This window comes from Alexandromys fortis, unplaced genomic scaffold (genome assembly GCF_014885135.2).
Source record: "Alexandromys fortis isolate MF-2015 unplaced genomic scaffold, M_Fortis_MF-2015_v1.1 scaffold_36, whole genome shotgun sequence".
Lineage (NCBI taxonomy): Eukaryota > Metazoa > Chordata > Mammalia > Rodentia > Cricetidae > Alexandromys > Alexandromys fortis.
The window spans coordinates 9,666,374-9,684,903 of record NW_026067915.1 but is presented as its reverse complement, the minus strand read 5'-3'; the positions used below and the strand labels follow the sequence as shown (position 1 = coordinate 9,684,903).

General features: G+C 54.8%; 1 protein-coding gene across 1 annotated transcript in view; it reads right to left on the bottom strand.

Annotated features, from left to right (window-relative positions):
* The window catches only part of LOC126500005 (cadherin EGF LAG seven-pass G-type receptor 3), a 37,902-nt gene extending 19,772 nt beyond the window's left edge, over positions 1-18,130 (bottom strand). The window contains exons 1-24 of the mRNA XM_050139588.1: positions 14,398-18,130; positions 11,703-12,353; positions 11,102-11,327; positions 10,752-10,867; positions 10,292-10,380; positions 10,022-10,179; positions 9,272-9,435; positions 8,871-8,996; positions 8,607-8,776; positions 8,035-8,220; positions 6,812-6,928; positions 6,288-6,459; positions 5,809-5,950; positions 5,595-5,715; positions 5,090-5,273; positions 4,676-4,777; positions 3,304-3,398; positions 2,901-3,110; positions 2,436-2,631; positions 2,099-2,254; positions 1,576-1,747; positions 822-989; positions 471-597; positions 171-377 (exon numbers count right to left, since the gene is read on the bottom strand). Of these exons, the coding sequence (XP_049995545.1) occupies positions 171-377; positions 471-597; positions 822-989; positions 1,576-1,747; positions 2,099-2,254; positions 2,436-2,631; positions 2,901-3,110; positions 3,304-3,398; positions 4,676-4,777; positions 5,090-5,273; positions 5,595-5,715; positions 5,809-5,950; positions 6,288-6,459; positions 6,812-6,928; positions 8,035-8,220; positions 8,607-8,776; positions 8,871-8,996; positions 9,272-9,435; positions 10,022-10,179; positions 10,292-10,380; positions 10,752-10,867; positions 11,102-11,327; positions 11,703-12,353; positions 14,398-18,130 (7,788 nt within the window). The remainder of the gene's footprint in view (positions 1-170; positions 378-470; positions 598-821; positions 990-1,575; positions 1,748-2,098; positions 2,255-2,435; positions 2,632-2,900; positions 3,111-3,303; positions 3,399-4,675; positions 4,778-5,089; positions 5,274-5,594; positions 5,716-5,808; positions 5,951-6,287; positions 6,460-6,811; positions 6,929-8,034; positions 8,221-8,606; positions 8,777-8,870; positions 8,997-9,271; positions 9,436-10,021; positions 10,180-10,291; positions 10,381-10,751; positions 10,868-11,101; positions 11,328-11,702; positions 12,354-14,397) is intronic.
* Positions 18,131-18,530: the final 400 nt, after the last annotated feature.

Below are 18,530 nucleotides of genomic sequence, written 5' to 3'. Positions count from 1 at the left end.
GACCACCGCATCTCTGACCCACCCCAGGCATCTGTTCTCCACTTACGATTCTAACAACAGCATTTAATTCCAGCCAGTGTCCCGCCCCAAACCAGGACCTCAACTTGGGCATGCCTGGGAAAGGCAGAGTCACTGGACACATTCCCCTGGCCCTGGCCCTGGCCCTGCACCTGGTTGTGGGTCCTGTGGATTCCCAGCAGAAAGAGGAGCTCTGCTACTCCCAGGGCAGCTGCCACGTTGGCGTGGATCCCACGCACATTGGACTTGAGGCTGCGCAGGCTCAGCAGGACAGCAGCGGTCAGGACTAGTGCAGTCACAGACACGGCCACGACCACGTGCGTGAACACCGCCAGCAGCTCTAGGTCTCCCTCTAGCCGCTGTGGAGTTAAGGATGGTCACTGGAATGCTGGGTGGAGAGCTTCCTGCCCTTTTGACTTCCCACTTCTTTGGGTCATTGAATGCAACTCTACCTCACGGGGAGAGGCATCCATAAGGACTCCAAAAGTGCCTGTGCGGCTACAGCGACACCGTGCATGGGATCCATTCCTGTGTACCAGCTCACAGTCCCTTGCCGTCCACATCCCATGCTGGTCTGCCCTGTATCCAGAGGAGAGTTAGTTAGATCTACCTTTCCATCCAGATGTGTTTCGTTGCAGGCAGAGATTTGTGAGATGGTGGGGGAGGGAGAGGGTGCCTGGAGTTGGGGAACAGCATTCCTTGTGGGCCTAATGGCACAGAGGCATAGACTGGGGCCTGGGGACAGGCTGGGGCACCTCCCAGAGGTTAACAGGGACAAAAGGTTTCCAGAGTGGGGTCCTCACGGGCCAGGTGGGTCCCACTGCACACAGATCGCCTTGCTCCGATTCGCTGTCTGTAGTAGGCGGAATTCAAGGTTGATTGGGGACACCAGAACACCACTTAGGAAGTTGCGTCCATGGAAAACAGCCACGCTGACCACCGGGGAGTTCATAACAGGGTTCTGGGGGAGCCTGAGGAGACACCCAGCTGGTTTTGGACACTGTTGAACAAAGACTGACTGCCCACCTCGCCACCAAACCACTTGCCATGACTGACCAGGATCCGGGTACCTGCAGAGCACATGCTGGTTCTAAGAACACCATCCAGCCTCTGCTGGGCTGCCAGGGGCTTCAGACTCACTGCCTAGACTGAGCTAAGGCCTGAACAGCTCTGGACTGGCCTATGACTGTCAGCCTCAAACCCTCCCTTTTTCCACCCTCCCATCTCTATCTGACTTGCCCAACCAATTTGTGTATGTCTTCCTCTATCAGCCAGTTGGCCTATCTGTCCCCGGATCATGTACCCTTCCTGTGTGTGTGTGTGTGACGATCCCCATATATGTCTCTGTCTGTCACCCCTGCACCTCTGCTGTTCTTTATAACCGAAGAAAATTCACATGGAACTCAGTTCAGGTAGGTTCCTTGGAGCTGTGCACAGGGTTGTCTGTTTACCTGTGGACCTGCTCATCTGCCCACTGAGGAAAGGAATGCTGGGTGGGGTAGAAGCTCACAAAAAGCTCAGGGTTGAGGGGACAAGGAACAGCTCTATGCCTGGTACCTGGCGCCCCTGCGTTCAGCCTGGAACTGCGCAGGAAGAAGCCCTCCCAAGGTGCGGTACACAAGGAGAATGACAATGGAGATCCCAGGCTCAGGCTCAGGCTCTGGGGGCGCTGTTGGGGAGACCACACTTGAGGCTGTGGTGTTTTCTGTGTTGCTGCTTGTGGGCAGAGCTGCCAAAGGAAAGGAAGGAGCCACTGTGACTTCTTACCATGAACACCCACAGACCTAACCCTGAACCCAGCCCAGCATCCAGGCACAGAGATCCCTTCTACACACATCCAGAAACTGGGGAGCAGAGGATGCAGGGGCCATGAGAGGAACATGGGAAAGGTAGTGAGGCGGTAAAGATATGGCAAAGTGGATATGGATATGGCGGTGGCCCTGGGAAGGTCTCACACAGCAGCCATGGGGCGGGGGAGGTCTGACAAGGAAAGAACTGGTGAAGAGGTGACATGCTATCAGGCTTTGGGAGGCAATAAGGCGACAGGACCTGGCTCAGGAGTCACAGAAAAGGTTCCTACCTTCAGATGGGGATGGCTGTGGGGACTGGGAAGGCAACAGCACATGTGTATGGGGATCCCAGGCATCCTGGCCCCGGAAAAGGTTGCTATGGTAGCGGGGGTAACGACGGGCTCCCTGAGCTGAACTAGGATGCTCCATGCGGTCAATGCTGAGCACTGCCCAAGAAAAAGATGGGTAACATCTGTCCAGGACCTCCTTCCCGCGCCCAGGGTTACAGCCTGAGCTTCACAGGCTGCATTTCCTTGGTATGAGGGCAGGGGCTGGAGGAGGACTGGGCAGGGCAGTAGCACCAGCCCCAGAGCTCCCCTGCCCTTCTCCCTCCCTTCTACCACTCACTGATATTGGGTGTGACTAGTCCAACAGGGTTCAGGTATGTCAGCTCCATATTCCTCGCAAGTGTGGCTGCATATTCCTCCAGATGCCGCACTAGCCCTGCGCTTCCTGGGGAGCCCCCAGGGGCTCGCTGCCCCAGGGCTGCCCACAAGTCTCCTGTCTCCGGAGCAAGCAGTGCAGAACCGGCCCACAGCAGATTCTAGAAAGATGGAGATGGAGATGGACTCACTCAGATAGTAAGGGTGTACAAAGGCTAGACATGAGGGGTCTAGCCAGGTATTACTGGGGCCTAAGAGGCAAGAGGGCAGGATTGAAGTGGATGGGGAAGAGGGAAATTGTAGGATTTTTTGTTTTCCCAGAGGTCAGGAGGAGCATAAACTGGGGGTGCAGGTTAGGAGGCTAGAGAGGAGGAACTATGGAGCTGGGGTCAGGCCATGGAAAAGGGAATACAGATAGAGCACAGCCCACCTCATTGAAGTGGGCATCTTGAGTGGCTGTCAGCCCAAAGCCCTGCTGATGGCTCTCAAAAGCCAGCAGATAGGCCAGCAAGCGGGCAGTAACTCGGACATCTTGGCTAAAGTAGTGGTCGGTCTGGCCGGTCACCTCCCGCAGCCGCTGAGCCAGCTTCTTGGCCTCCACGGTATCCAGTGCTGTCTTGTTCAGCTCCAGGCCATCCAGCTGCCAGGACAAGGATGGGGGTGTTTTTTCTGTGCTCCTGTAGGCATTTCTCAAAAGCCTTACAGGGAGAAAGGCTTGGACAGATGAAAGGGCAACTAGGAAATGCCCAAGAGGTCAAGAGCTGAGGTCTATATTGGGCCCACCACAGGCCCGAAGGTCTTGGGTGCGGGGCACTAGCTGGGCAGAGTCTCACCAGCAGACTGAGTTCCCGGAAGGCAGGCGAGGTGCAGTTGAAGAGGTCAGGCTCCAGCCAACCCTGGTCCTCATCACACAGCCGCACCGCAGCACCTGGGGGCAGGCAATCCCTGGTCAGGCTTGGAGCCTGGGTACTTTTGCTGGGAGGTGGCCACAGCACCCTCTTCTATCCCATAAGGAGCCTTGAGGTATGGGCCAGAGTGATAAACATTTATGACTAGGTGCCTAGATGCTGCAGCCTAAGCCCAGGTGGCTTCAATAGCTTGTTGCTCAATTCTTCCAAGGATTCTGAGAACCATTCTTACCACTAACCACATGATGAAAAGTCTAAGGATGTACTGTAGACACACACACACACACTCTTATACACACTCACTCACTCATACAGGCCAAAATTCATACACATGCCACCAATGCTCATTAGCTGCACACACACACACACACATACACACATACACACTGCTCTCTTGTATACTCACAAGCATGCTGACACAGACAAGATCACCCAGGAGTATCATATGACCCGAGTGAGGTGGGGGAGGGTTCTCACACAAGTTTGAACTACCATAATGGAGACTATTCCCATCGCCTTCCCTTGTCTATGCAGTTGGGATAGAAGCTGAATAAGTTGTGTCCACCAGCAAGAGACCTAACTTAAATTCAGAACCCCATCCCCTCAAGACAGACTCAGACACATGCACAGGCACAGAAGGACACAGATGTGAGCATGCACACACAATCTCTGTCCAGCCACTGCAGAGACCTCAAGCAGCAGGGAGGGTTCTGGGAGGCCCTCAGGCAGCAAGGAGAAGCTGGTGGGTGGCTCTGACCGATAGGAGGAACCCTACAAGGACCTCAGGAAGTAGGGAAGCGTTTACAAGGACTTAGAGCATAGAAAAGGATCTGAAGGATCCCCAGGTGATGGGGAGGGATCCTTGAGGACCTTGGGCACCAGAGAAGGTCCCTAGGGTCCTCAGATCACAGGTAGGGGTCTCCAGGAGGACAGAAGTAGGTTTTAGAGAGCTCAGGCAGCAGGGAGGGGTCTGCAAGGACCTTAAGCAGCAAGAGGGGGGGTCTGCAAAAGCTCTGGCCGTGGGAGGGGGCAGCGCACCTGAGCAAACACGTACCCCTTACCTGTACCCCGCAATCCTGCCCAGAAGCCAAGAGAAACAGATTGGAGACTTAATGAGAGTAGAAGAGGGGAACCAGCGCCCCTAAGAAGTATAAGGGGCCCACATGGATTCCCACCCTATCCCATCTCTTTACAGAGATAAGGTAAGACCACCCAACTTGGTGAAAGAGGCGGCTGTAACAATCAGAAGTCAGACCTGCCCCACCCTCGGCAACAATGCTGCCCACCACATACTCACCCAAGGCCCCCCGGGGACAGGGTACTGTGGCCAAAACACCAAACTTAGTCTGGGGCCACCACACACCAGATCTCAGGGACTTGGGGCAGGCATCATAGAGTACTAGGGAGAAAGGGAGTGTTGAGCCTGGTGGTCAGGTTCCAAGGCAAGTAACACCATACCTACGCTGTTCCACCACTCCCATGCCCAGGCCCAGAGTCTACCACTCCCCTGCTGGCTTCTAAAGAGCTGGCCTGTTAAAGTCTATGACAAGTCAGCCACGCATGCATAGTAAAGGTAGGGCTCCCGGTGTAACTGGTGTCTCTCAGGAGTAGCTTCCCAGAGCCCACCACCACCTCCAGATGCCAGCAGCGCCACTGGTCCCTCAGCATGCTGGAGCCAGTCCTCGACTGGAGGTGATCAGAGCTTGCTTACCTCGGCAGCCACTGGCTGTCACCTCTGCAAAGGGGCTGTCACAGCTGTTACACTGCCGGCCAAGGGCTCCTGGGCGGCAGGGGCACTGCCCGCTGTGGGGTGCACATGAACGCGAGGTGGAGCCCACAGGGTAGCAGTCACAAGGCAGGCATGAGTCACTGCCCCTCGGTCGGTAGTAGAACTCCTGTTTAGGGGTGGGTCAGGGGCCTGAGGTCAGAGGTTAGGCTTCAGGGAAGGCTCTTAGGGGAAAGGTTGGGGGATGAGTGGAATCAAGGGCAAAAGTTTAAAAAAAAAAATCTCAAAAGAGCTCATAGGCTAGAAAGACTTGCCTCAGATGAGACAAGGAAGGGTTTAGAAGTCAAGCATGAGAGGTGTCAACTAGAGTGTAGGATACAGATTAAGAAGTTAGGGCCCAAGTCACGTGGCAGAGGATAACAAATTGGACAAGAATCATAGGTAGCGTCCAAGGGAAAGTTAGAGGTCAGGGGTCAGAGTCTAGACAAACCTTGCAGTGGCACTGCCCATTTGTCTTGTTGCAGTTCGGGTCAAAGCCCTTGTGAACATCACAGTTGCAGGGACCACATGTTGGGCTTCCCCACCAGCCCCGAGGGCATTGCTGGTCCATCCTGGGAATGAGATGAGATAAAGTGCATCCATGATATTTCGGTGACCCTGATTGCTCCAAGGTCTTTACACCATCTTTGTCCCAAGCCTCTCACCTGTGTTCACAGTGCTGACCAAAATAGCCATTTGGACAGTCACAGATATAGCCGTGGGGGGTTCCTTGAAGGTGGCGGCATGATCCCTGGTTTTGACAAGGGTTCAAGAGGCAGGCATCCACACAACCTGGGCCATAGTAACCTGATCAGGAAGATCAGAACACTGGTCAGGGGCTAGAGAGATGGCTCAGTGGTTAAGAGCATTGCCTGCTCTTCCAAAGGTCCTGAGTTCAATTCCCAGCAACCACATGGTGTCTCACAACCATCTGAAATGAGATCTGATGCCTTCTTCTGGCCTACAGGCAGACAGAATATTGCCTACATAATAAGTAAATCAAATATTAAAAAAAAGAACACTGGTCAAAGAACATGGAAAGAAGCAGGGTTCTACCCTCTCAGTTCCTGTCTACCCTAGGCCCTCTAGTTCCTGAGCCTTTCCCATGGCTCCTGGTTCTTTCTCCAACTCTCTCAACGCCCACCTGGCCAGCAGGTGCAGGAAAAGGTCTGCCAGAGGTCTTTGCAGTTAGCATGGGGTGGACAGGGCCCAGATGCACAGGCGTTGGTCACAACACAGCCAGGTTCCACATTTACCCTGTGGCTGGGAGGTGGCAGGGCTGAGGACCCAAAGGGTGTAAAGCCAATCCAGACCCCCTATAGACACAGAGAGAAAATGGCGAGACTCATGTCAAGGCAGTCCTATGGAACCAGCCACACAGTCTGACGATCCATGACATGCAGCCTTCCTCTGTCCCTTCCACAAAACTCAAGGCCTCCCTAAATATCCCCATCCAGCCCCCCACAAGGATTTCTCATTGTGCTGTTTCTGCCGTGTCTTCCAGATGATCCTAGATTATCTAAGCTAGACTCTTACTTCTGCCAGAGGAAGGTTTGATTTGTCTCTGATCTCTCTGAGTCATCTAGCCCCCCTCCCAAGCCAACATGGATTTAAATGCTACTTTTCGGTCCCTAGTGACCCCTATCATAGTCTCATGCTGATCCTCACCTGGATACAGCCAACCAGACCCTGTGGACCCTCCTCCTTACTGCTGGGGGGCAGGCCTCCCACATGGAGCTGCTTTACTTTCAGGCCCTGCAGCTCACCCCCCACAGCCATGGTGTCCTAGAAAGAGGGGACAGTCAGCACAGAGGGAAGGGGCACCTAGTAAACCCCTGTCATACCCCAGAGTCAGAATGGCTTCTTCTAGCCCTGTATGACCATGCTTTGACTCCTGTATCAGAACGGTTTGGAAACGAGTCTCTGTGGCAAAGGTGACAGCTAACACAAAAGCTCCAGTTAAGAGCTGACTCGGGGCTGGCTGCTCTGCCAGAGCATCTGGGTTTGATGCCCAGCACCTGCAAAAAGCTCACAGCAAGGGTTCTGATACTCTCCTATGGCCTCCCTGGGCACCAGACATATATATGGTGCACATACATACATGAAGGCAAATACTCATACACATAACATAAAAAAAAATAAATTAATAAAGAGTTAAGCTCAGACAGGCTCCTCCCTCCTGGACCAACCTTGTAATTCTATGATCTTATTTTTTGAGCATATATATGAGTATATAGTGTGCTTATGTGTATATACATGTTCATATGTGTATTGGTCAATGATGTGTGTAGATGCATTTGTACATTATACATGTGGAAGCCTGAAGTTGACACCAGATGTCTTCCTTGACCACTCCCCACTTCATTAACTGAGCCGGCTAACCGTAGAGCTCATCAATTCTGGCTAGTCTAGTGAGCCAGCTTACTCAGAGGCTCTCCCGTCTGCCTCCTGAGTGCTGGGATTACCGGCAGCTGTTATGCCTGCCCTGTGCTTACATAGGTTCTGGGACTGGAATGTGAGTCCCTACAGTTGCCTAAGCAGGTGCTTTATCCTTTGAGCCATCTGCCCATCCCTGAAATTCCAGTATTTTGGCTTGGGGTAGGTAGAGATTAGGGAAGACAACAGAAGAGGCTTTTGGGAATCAGGCAAAGTCAAAGTCCCAACTATAGAGGTACAAGATCAAGCCAGAAATATAGGGAGCCTACTTGACTCAAGAGGGGTTGCCTAACAGAACAACCTGGCTGGTGGAGTAGGATCAAAGCAAAGAGCTAGGAGAATATCAGATCTGGTAGTTGGAGGAGTGGAAAGGAGCTGTACAAGAGGTGGGGGTCACGTAAGTTAAATCTGGTTGGAAAACTGAGAACAGACTACCCTGGGTTCAGAGGTCAGACCTGGAAGAGGTTGAAGTCCAGTGAAACCATAAAGATATGATGGCCCCTTCGGCCACCTGGCTCCTCCTGCAACTCCAGCCGAAGATCATGCCACCGGCCGTCACTGACTGTCGTATGGTCCAACAGGAGGTGGGCGGCATGGCCTGAGGCCCTACTTAGTGTCAAGGACAGCAACCCCTGATCCAGCTGTGAGTAGAAATGCATAGCCCCAGGGTTAGATTAGAATGAGGCCAGGAGGTGAGGTCAGGGGGTGTAGTGGTCAGGAATACGCATTAGAACTTATACCCAATGCATAGCACACTGTTCGGGGATATCGTGGTGTTGACATGGGTTGGGGCAAAGGGCAGAGCCAGGGGTCATGGGTTGGTACAGTTATAAGAAAGAGCTGTGTGTGTGCCCTGAACATGCAAAGAACATTATGATAGGGAAGAGTCCACATGCAGGGTTCAGAGCAGAGTCCAGGGTGTTAAGACATCTGACCGAGAACTGTGCTATATGTTCTAACCCAGTTGCTGGGGAGCACCGGCGATTAGCAGAGGGGGAAGAGTAAAGGACTGGAAGGACAGACATACCTGGCAGAGGAGCACGCTATGTGGCCCAAGCTGTACTTGCATCAAGACCCCTTTTGTTGCCCGTGTTCGAAATGCTAGTCCCAGGTACCATGGCACGGACACAGTCATGTCATTTCCAAAGTCCCAACTCAGTGTGCCGTTGCCATGGAAACGGTACGGATGGGCCATTGCTGAGTGCAGAAGAGAAGTAGGGTTACAGATCCTATCCCAAGAACAGGCCTTACTCACCCTGCAGGGTCCTCCTGCCCCATGATGCCCACTCACTGAGGCGACAGTCTTTGCCACCAAAGCCCACAGGACAGTCACAGCTAAAGCCACCCCAGCGCTCTGAGCAGAAGCCACTGTTCTTGCAGGGGCCTGAGGCACAGAAGTGCAACTTGGCCTGACAGCCTGGAGAGGAAAGGACAAAGAAGATATGAGAAGGCTGGGTGAGGACTTGAGTGCTGGACAGGATGCTAAGACCAGGGGCTGAACGTGCATGATGTCATCTTCCCATTCTAAGGAGTAGGTAAGTGTGAGTAAGGCCCTACAGGCCGGATATAGTGTGGCTCTTGCCATGTAGTATTGGATTGGGGTCCGATGTGGAGCCATCCCATGCAACCCTCCACCTCCTCCTCATGATGGAGAAAGGGACATGAATGGGGACAAGTAGCTTTTGGGCCTACCTGCCATAGTGCCATTGTTTGCAACGAAGGCTGCCATGTCCATTCGGCGGCCATCAATGTGCAAGTCTCGCATGCAGCCAATGAAGTCCTTGTGGGACACGGGGAAGTTCTCGGGAAGGTTGGGGACACCCCCCAAGAGCAGAGGGCCCGTCAGGTCCAGGGACCTGGGGGTCAGGAGTCTGGGTCATTGGTGGGTCTGGAACCAGAGTAGGGTTGCTCCTGGGGGCTACTGGAAATAGGGGATAAGACTAAGGGAAGGGGGATTAGCCGGAGAAGATAAGACCAGGATGGGCAAAGAGTTAAGAATGCAATTGTGAAGAGGTAAAGAAGACCATGAGGGGCAGATGGTCGGGGAAAGGGGGGCTGCTTTGGTTTGAAGACAGTGATGAGGAGGGAGGCATTTGGGTGGCTGGGGTAGGGGATGGAGAAGAGGGATTGAAGGTGACGTCAGCAGGCTCACTGGTCTCAGGGGCTATTTATGAGATTAGTGGACTAGAGGCAATGTGTGTCATTTGAGACTTAAGGTATGGAGACATTTTCGAGGACAGAATGCCTAGGGACTTTTTCTGAGGACTGTGTGGAAGCCAGAAGCCAGGGGTAGAATCTGGGATTGGGGGCTAGACTGAGTAGGCTTCCAGTGTCTTTGATCGGCCTGTCTGGGAAAAGAACAAGGAGTCTGGCAGACTATGTGAAGGGCTAAGGTGGGCTCTGGTCACAGAGAACATGAGGAGCGGGGGGTGGGGGCCTCACTTCTTGGAGCTTGTTTGCACACCAGCAGCTGCACATGCGTAGTTGCCAATCTCAGCACCAAACTGCAGAGCCACAGCCACATTGCAGTCATCCACACTCAACACAGCCACCTTGTCCTTCGAAGGGCCCTGAGCACCCCCTAGGGCATCTGTCCGGGGCTGAAGACCAGGCACACCAATCAACAATGCCCCTGTGGTAACTCCTGAGGTGAACTCAGAATCCTGACTCCCCGACACTGCCCACCCATACTATGCCAGAGGCAGTGCCCACCTTGTTGTAGTATCTCAGATGCACGGTATGCCACTGTCCATCACTCAGGCCTCCTGGGACTGTGGGGCTCACCACTGTATTGGATTCACCTGTGGGGAATCCATTATGCACGTGGCATGTTGTCTGGAGTTCCTGAGTGGCCCCATCCCGGCAATTACATAAATACAGGTACTCAAAGGGTCATGCTGAATAACGGGATCACCATATCTCCTGGTGACCATACTGGCTGGACTACAGAGTCCTTGAACACGTAGGAGAAACACAGACTTCCCCAAGGGACGGACCTTCCCTGAGGGAGTGGCCACAGAGCCAGGTCCTCACTGTTATCTGTTTGGCACTGAAGAGTATACTCAGGGGTTCAGTTAAGGGCACCTGAGGGGACACACGCATTGACTCTGCCAGCCATCCCTGGAACACATGCATCCCACTCACTGCCACAAAAATCCACAGGAGCACCCACCCGTGGAATATGTAAGCCGCACTTGGCCAGCCACAAGTTCTAGAGCCAGAAAGTCATGCTTCTCATTTAGGCGTCCGTTGTAGAAGAGTAGCCCACTGGGCTGCACTGTTGCAAACCTGAGGGAGATGGACCGGGACCATTAGGAGCAGACAGCTCACACCCTCTGTTGGAAAACCAGCTCAAGCTGAGCCGAAAACAGAGCGTGGGAGATGCCAGAGCATCCCAGCAGAGGTCAGGGAAGAGGGCGGTGTCCTGGAAGGACCACAGGACCGGGCAGTCAGCAATATGGCTCAGGGTTACATAGGTAGGGACAGAGGAGAGACATGCAGTGACACGGGGCGGGCACCTACGAGAGGGACAGCGTGAGGTGGAAGCGCTGCCGCAGGCCGCGGAACATGACGAACGAACTGGGAGGAAAGGAGCGGGCGGCCACCTCACAGCGCGGGCCCTCGAAAGCGCCGCCCGCGGGGCACTGGCAGCGAAAGCCGCCATTGGGCGCGTTGGTGCAGGTGCCCCCGTTGCGACAGACGCCTGGCACGCAGCGGCCAGCTTCAGTGTCCAGCTCGCAGTCTTCGCCTGCAGGGCAGCACGGGTCAGAGGACCGCGCCCCGCCCACGCCCCGCCCACGCCCCTGGAGGCCGGAGCCTCAAGGCCAAGCCCCTCGGCCTCTGACTGGTTGAGCTGCCTGTGGGCACGCCCTCAAACGATCTGTGGGCGCCATCGAGGACCCGCCCACAGCCCTCGTCGCTCCGCCCCTGGCCCCCTCCCCTCCAGCGCCTTTCGCCTAGGTTTTCTAGTTCTCTCCCAGCTTTAGGCTTTCTGCGGGCTGGGCTCAGCCGCTCCGTTTACAAGACTCAGTTGCCTTAGAAAGGATGCCCAGTGCTCACTCGCACTCCGTAGTCCCGCCGCTAAACGTCGCCAGGGCTTCATCCGGCGCTGCACCCGACTTACCGGTGAAGCGCGGGCGGCACACACAGGTGTAGCCTCCCTCGCGCCGCGCACACGCGCCGCCATTGCGACACGGGTTCGAGTAGCAGAGGTCGAGCTCAGTCTCGCAAAAGTCTCCCGTGAAGCCAGGCGGGCAGCGGCAGCGCAGGCCGGCGATGGGCTGGATGGGTCGGAAGAGCGTGGAGGCCGAGGCCAGGAAGGGCGCGGAGGAGTCAAAGCGGAGCACTGACACGCATTTCATGTAGTTCTCACAGGGCTCGCGCAAGCACACGTTGTCATCAAAGGGCAGCACGTCGAGCAGCGAGCGGGCAGCCAAGGCGGCGCGGCGCACATACAGTTGCTCCTGCAGCTCCTCGGAGCTGAACCAGGGCCCTGCAGCGCCTGCCCCAGCCCCCCGAGGGGCCAGCGCCGAGAAGCTCACGTTAAGCACGGTGCCCCCCACGTCCGTGTCGTTCTGGATGTTGAAGATGAAAACATCCTCGGTAGGGGTTGCGAGCACTGCAGCCACGCCTTCAAGAAAATGGCCCAGCAGCGGTGATAGGAAGCGCTCTTGCCACATGTTCTCCAGGCGCACAGTCAAGCTGTTGGCCAGCAACTCCTCCGTGATGATGACCACACGCAGCACACACTGTGCTGTAACACTATGCAGGCCATCTGCAGGTAGGGGCAAGGACAGTGATCAGTTTCCGGTCAGTAGCTGCCTCTCTCTGGGACACAAAAGGTCTGAGGCCAGTGATTACCTAGACCTACGAGTCAATAGACTGACCCCTAACAAGGTACAAGTCTAGGATTAGTAATCACCGTGTCTCCCAGCATCAAGGTAACAACTGGCTGCTGCTTCCTACTTCAGCATCCACAACACAGGAGAGAGGCTTGAGTCAGTAATTTATCCAGCTCAGATATGGCCCTTAGCATCAGGGCACTCCATCAGCCCTGCCCCCACAATTCCCCATGAGTCAGTATTCTACTAACACACAAGAAGTTCTGTAAGTGTTCAGTAATTCATATTTCTAGTCATTGTGATCGGTAGGCTACCCCCACTAAGGATAGGAAGAGAAAAAGCCAGGACCATTGGCCATCCATTTCCAGTTTCCCATCTTCCCCCATTGAAGCAGAAACAGCAGAACACTCCCTGCAAGAAACAATGGGGGAGGCAAAGGCCAGGTGTGTGGTGGTGCAGGCCTTTAATCCCAGCACATGGGAGACAGAGGCAGGGGCAGGCGGATACCTGTGAGTTTGAGGCCAACCTGATCTACATAGTGAGTTCAAGTCAGTGCTACATAGTAAGACCCTGTCTTACAAAATAAAACACAAACAAAACAAAAGAAAGAATAAGTTCCAAAACAAGGCTATCTCTTGCCAGCCAACTGCTCCCCCAAGGCAGTAGATGAGGTCCTGGACCAGCGAACACTCAGTGCAGTTCTCCAGAACGCTGGATCAGCGAGCCCCATGGACCTTGATGTAAAGCCACCCTGTATCCTCCTCAAACCACCTAACACTCTAGTCCTGGGTTCTGTGATTTCAGTGTCCATCCTGAGAGGAAAGTCAGGTACTTATCTGCTTTGTTCATCTCAGATCAAGCACGTGTTGGGTGGTCCATAAAGACCGGCTGTAGAGAGAACTGAGCAAGCACGTGTTGGGTGGTCCATAAAGACCGGCTATAGAGAGAACTGAAAGGAAATGAAGACCTCGCCTCCTCTGTCAGTGCCAGGAGACCCAGCGCCAGAGCTGAGACAGAAAAGATTCTCCAAGCCTCTGGCACTTCTAGACAGTGATACTTCAAGGGTTTTTCCACCTCCTGGTCCCTTCTATGAGGAAAGAGTTCATGAAAGTCCAGGGAAATGAAAGCTATTGGATTGCTGGACATTTTCCAAAAGGAAAGGTCCTCAGCCTTTGGATAGTAGCATGGACCCATTCCCTGCCTGAGGCTGTCAAAGTTAGCTGCTCTTCCTGACCACTGAAGTAAGTGAGGGGAGACTAGACCCAAAGTAACCCTTATCTAAATTTGGGCATGAAATGAATGAACTTTCTGGATTTTCCTAGAAACACAAGAGCATCACAAAGAACCTCTGACCTTCCTTCTTTATAGAGAGAGGAGCAAGCCAAGCAGTGGTGGTGCACGCCTTTAATCCCAGCATTTAGAAGGCAGAGGCAGGCGGATCTCTGTGAGTTTGAGGCCAACCTGGTCTACAAGAGCTAGTTCCAGGACAGGCTCCAAAGCTACAAAGAAACCCTGTCTTGACAAAAACAAAACCCAAAAACAATAAATAAATAAATAAATAAATAAATAATTTTAAAAAAGAGAGAGGAGCAATTCTTATACGAACAGCTACTTATGTTTTTGTTTTTTGGTGGTTTTTTTTTTTTTTTTTTTTGGTTTTTCGAGACAGGGTTTTTCTGTAGCTTTGGTGCCTGTCCTGGAACTAACTCTTGTAGACCAGGCTGGCCTCGAACTCCCAGAGATCTGCCTGCCTCTGCCTCCCGAGTGCTGGGATTAAAGGCGTGCGCCACAACCTCCCGGCCTACTTATGGTTCTTACATGCCCTAGAATCTTAAGGATTCTGTAGACTGTCCAAGAACCTGAGTGGAACTGAAGTCTATGGGGATCTTACTGGGTGAAGCCACCACTTTAGAGATTCTGGTTTGAGCCCCAAAAAGCTAAGATCATTAGGTCACATGCCTATCCCACATCCCTCACCTGTTACAGTTACCAGCATGGAGGCCACTAGTGGGCGGTTGTTGTCTAACTTCCGGCTGAGTCGAAGCTCCCCGCTGGTCTGGTTGACCATCAGCAGCTGCAGCTCATTGCCCCTCTCAAAGGAGTAAAAGAGGTGGTCAGAGACATCCGGGTCATAAGCTGGGATGCGCCCAATGATGCCTGAGGGGAAAGTGTCAGAACGGTTGGATACATAGTTGTTGAAGAGGATCTGGAAGTTGTTGAGCACAGGACTATTGTCATTCTGGTCAACCAGGCGCACATGGACAGTGGCCCGGCTGACCAGGGGAGCAGATGTGGCCTGCACCACAATCACGTACTCCTGGCGAGCCTCATAATCCAGGTCTATGAGTGCTGTCAGCTCTCCAGAGAAGATGTCCATTTGGAACAGCTCAGGGATGTTCCCTTCCACAATCTGGTACATGATGTGGGCATTGGGGCCTTCATCGGGGTCCACCGCAGTGATCTGAGCCACCACTGAGCCTACAATGCTGTTCTCCTTCACCCTCACTTCAAACTCCTCCGCCGGGAAGACAGGGGCATTGTCATTCACATCTTGTACGGTCACCTGGATGCTGACTGGAGTCCGAAGTGGGGGCACACCACGGTCCACAGCATAAGCAGTCAGCTCATACACTGGCACCGCTTCCCGGTCCAGCCGCCTCACAGTCCTGACAATGCCAGAGGTGGGCTCAATGGTAAAATCTCCATCTCCATCTTCCCCATTCTGGAAAGTATATTGGACCCGGCCATTGGCATGAGCATCCCGGTCAGTGGCTGAGATCTGCAGAACACTAGTGAAGGGCGGAGCATCCTCAGAGACCAAGCCTGTGTAGTGGGAGGCCACAAACTGAGGAGCGTTATCATTCACATCATTGACCATTACCTCCACATAGGTGGTATCTGCTTTCTGTGGGATGCCATTGTCCCGAGCAGTAATGGCCAGTGTGTATGTCACTTGGTCCTCGTAGTCCAGTGGAGCTTGTAGTGTAATGGCCCCTGAGTCTGCATCAATGCGGAACTGGGGCAGGTTGTCTTCCAAAAGATAAGTGATGCGAGCGTTTTCACCCACATCATCATCAGAAGCACTGATGACCACCACAGTGCTACCCACTGGCCGATCTTCATTCATGCTCACGGAGTAATGAGCGCTTTGAAAGACAGGCCTATGTGTATTGGCATCTGTGATGTTGATATGCACATAGCAGTGATCATGAAGGGCACGGTCAGATGCAGTAAGCACCAGCTTGAAGTAGCGCTCCTGCTTGTAATCCAGGGGTAGAGCCAGTGTCACCAAGCCCACACCACCTTGGGTGCTGATGGCAAAACGGTTCCGAGTGTTGCCACCTGTGATTTGGTAGCTGATGGCACTGTTGGCATCTCGGTCCACTGCGGTCACACTGACCACACTGGTGCCCACAGCTGCATCCTCATTGAGCCGAAGATGGTACTCTTTCATGGTGAACTCTGGCCGATTGTCATTGACATCCAACACAGTTACTGTGACACTGGCTGAAGCAGAGAGTGGGGGTGACCCATGGTCTCGCGCTTCTACGCCAAAGAAGTAATGTTCCACAGACTCACGATCCAGGGGACCACTCACAGAAACCCAGCCAGTGGCACTGTTTATCACAAAGGGTGTGTCTGGTGCCACACCAGTTAGAGAATACTCCAGCCTGGAGTTCTCCCCGTGGTCGGCATCCACTGCCTGAATGTGAATGACCGAGTGGCCCAGGGGTGCATTTTCCAGAACAGAGACCTGAAAGGGTGTGCTGACAAAGATAGGAGTATGGTCGTTGATGTCTACCACCTGGATGCTTGCCAGGCCTGTGTTGTTGGACAAAGGTGGCCTCCCTGCATCTTGTGCCCGGATACGCAAAGCGTACTCTCTCTCTGCCTCAAAGTCTAGAGGTGCCACTACCTGGATCTCACCCGTGAGACTGTCGATGGCAAAATGGCCACGGCTGTTGCCGCTGATTATGTTATAGTGCACCAAACCATTGGCGTCCTTGTCCTGGTCCGTGGCCGTGACGCGTAGCACCACTGTATGAGGGCGCACGTCTTCACGCACCTGTGCCACATAGCGCTTCTCGCTGAACTGAGGCGCATTGTCATTCTCATCCAGCACAGTTATGTGCACTCGAACGGTGGCTGAACGTGGCCCCGGCTCCTGGCCCTGGTCACTAGCTTCTACCACCAGCTCGTAGCTTTCCATGTGTTCCCTGTCCACGCGGCCACTGGTGCTGATAAGGCCCGAACGTGGATCAATCTCAAAGGCGGCGGCTGCCTCCTTGCGTGCAGCTGGCGACCCTACGAAGCGGTAGCGCAGGTTGGCATTAGGTGGCGCATCACCGTCGGTAGCACGCAACTGCAGGATGGGGTATCCTTCTTCCACATTCTCACGAAGTGTTTCCCGATACTGGGCTTGCTCAAACACTGGCGCGTGATCATTGCGGTCAGCTACTGTCACCGCCACCATGGTGGTGGCTGAGAGGCGCGGTGAGCCGTGGTCCTGTGCGGTCACCCGAAGGTAGTGGCGTTCCATACTCTCACGGTCCAGAGCGGCCGCCGTGCGGATGAGGCCACTCTGAGGATCAATGCTGAAAAGCTCCAGCGAGCGGCTGTTCATGAGCGCCGCCAGCGAGTAGACGAGGCGCCCCGCCTCGCCTGGGTCCGGGTCCTGAGCCACGACGCGCAGCACCGCTGTGCCCGCTGCCTCATTTTCAGGTACCAGTGTCTGGTAGTTGTATTGAGGAAACTGCGGGTGGCGGTTTGCGGCACGCCGGGGGCGACCCTGGTTCTTGGAGGGTTTTTGCTTGGCTTCAGAACCAGTTTGGAACCCTGGAGGGCGCGGCCCAGGGCGCAGAAAGAGGAAACGGTGGCGGAAGGGACCGCGGGAGCGCATGCGCTCGGGAGCCGGCTCGGGAGCTGTCCTGGGCTCGCGTGGTGCTGAATCTGGCGTAGGAACTGTCCTCACAGCACGTGGTGCTGAATTCTCCCCTAGGTCAGATCCCAGAGAGCCGGGAAGGCAGTTCCGCCGAAGGGGTCCCCTCTCCGTTCGAGAAATCGCGGATCTCTCACCCTGACCCTTGCGTCCTGGCGCCCACAGTTTCCCACAGCAGCGAGAGGTTTCCGCTCTCTTGCGAAAGGCTCTCCTAGCATTACGCTGGAAGGACACTGACCTGGAGCCATCAGGCTGAGCCAGAAGGTCCGAAGGATGGGGAGGGATGTTCCCCAGATCTGGATTCCCTGGGGACAGAGCCTCAAGCGGCAGGCTACCTCTTCGTAAAGGCCCTGTCCGCCCACAAGAGGAGATCTCTGGATGCCAACATAACAGATATCCTGGACCCTGACCAGCCTCTTGCTCTCGACTACCCAATGCCTGGACCACCAGCTCCGCGTTTGGTTGCTCAGGGGTCCCTCGTTCGTTCCGGGCGCTTTGCCTACCTACTCGGAGCCTCATGAAGACAGGTTCTCTGACTCCCAGGCCAGACTCTCCATCCTCCCAGACGCCAGGAGAGTCGGGACAAAGAGCTACGGCTCCACTGCCGGTCTGCGCTCTTGGCCCAGTAGCAGTAGCTACCCCTGGGTCCCAGCCCTGGTCCCCACCGCCCCCCAGCTCCTCTCGGCTAAAAGGGAACAAAGAGAGGAGAAGAAGCAGTAGTATCGGGGTCGACGGTCCCCGGAGACCCCACCATAGAGGCCGCCTCGCCATCACCCCCCGCCTCCCGGCACGGCCTCCGCCGCCCCCCGCCCGGGTCCGGGCCTTGGGCCCGCCCCGCCGCTCTGGCCCCCTCCTGGGCCCCTGCCGCCGCCCTGGCCCTCCGCCCCTCGGCCTGTCGCTCCGCGTCGCCACTGCTCTCTGGGCACCATCTACTCCGCGGCCAGAGCCCCTTTGGCATACAGCCCCGGCTTTTGCTGCCCCCACCACAGCATCCCGGACGCTGCTGCCGCCTCCCGACACTCCAACATGGCTCCCGGCCGCTCGGATGGTTTGCTCCACCTCCGCCCCGATGCCCCAAAACCGGTGGTACAACCCGTTGCGCATGGCAGTTCTGGCTATAGAAGGCGGCGCCGCCATCTTTATTGAGGACAGAAGTGCTGCCCACGGTGCT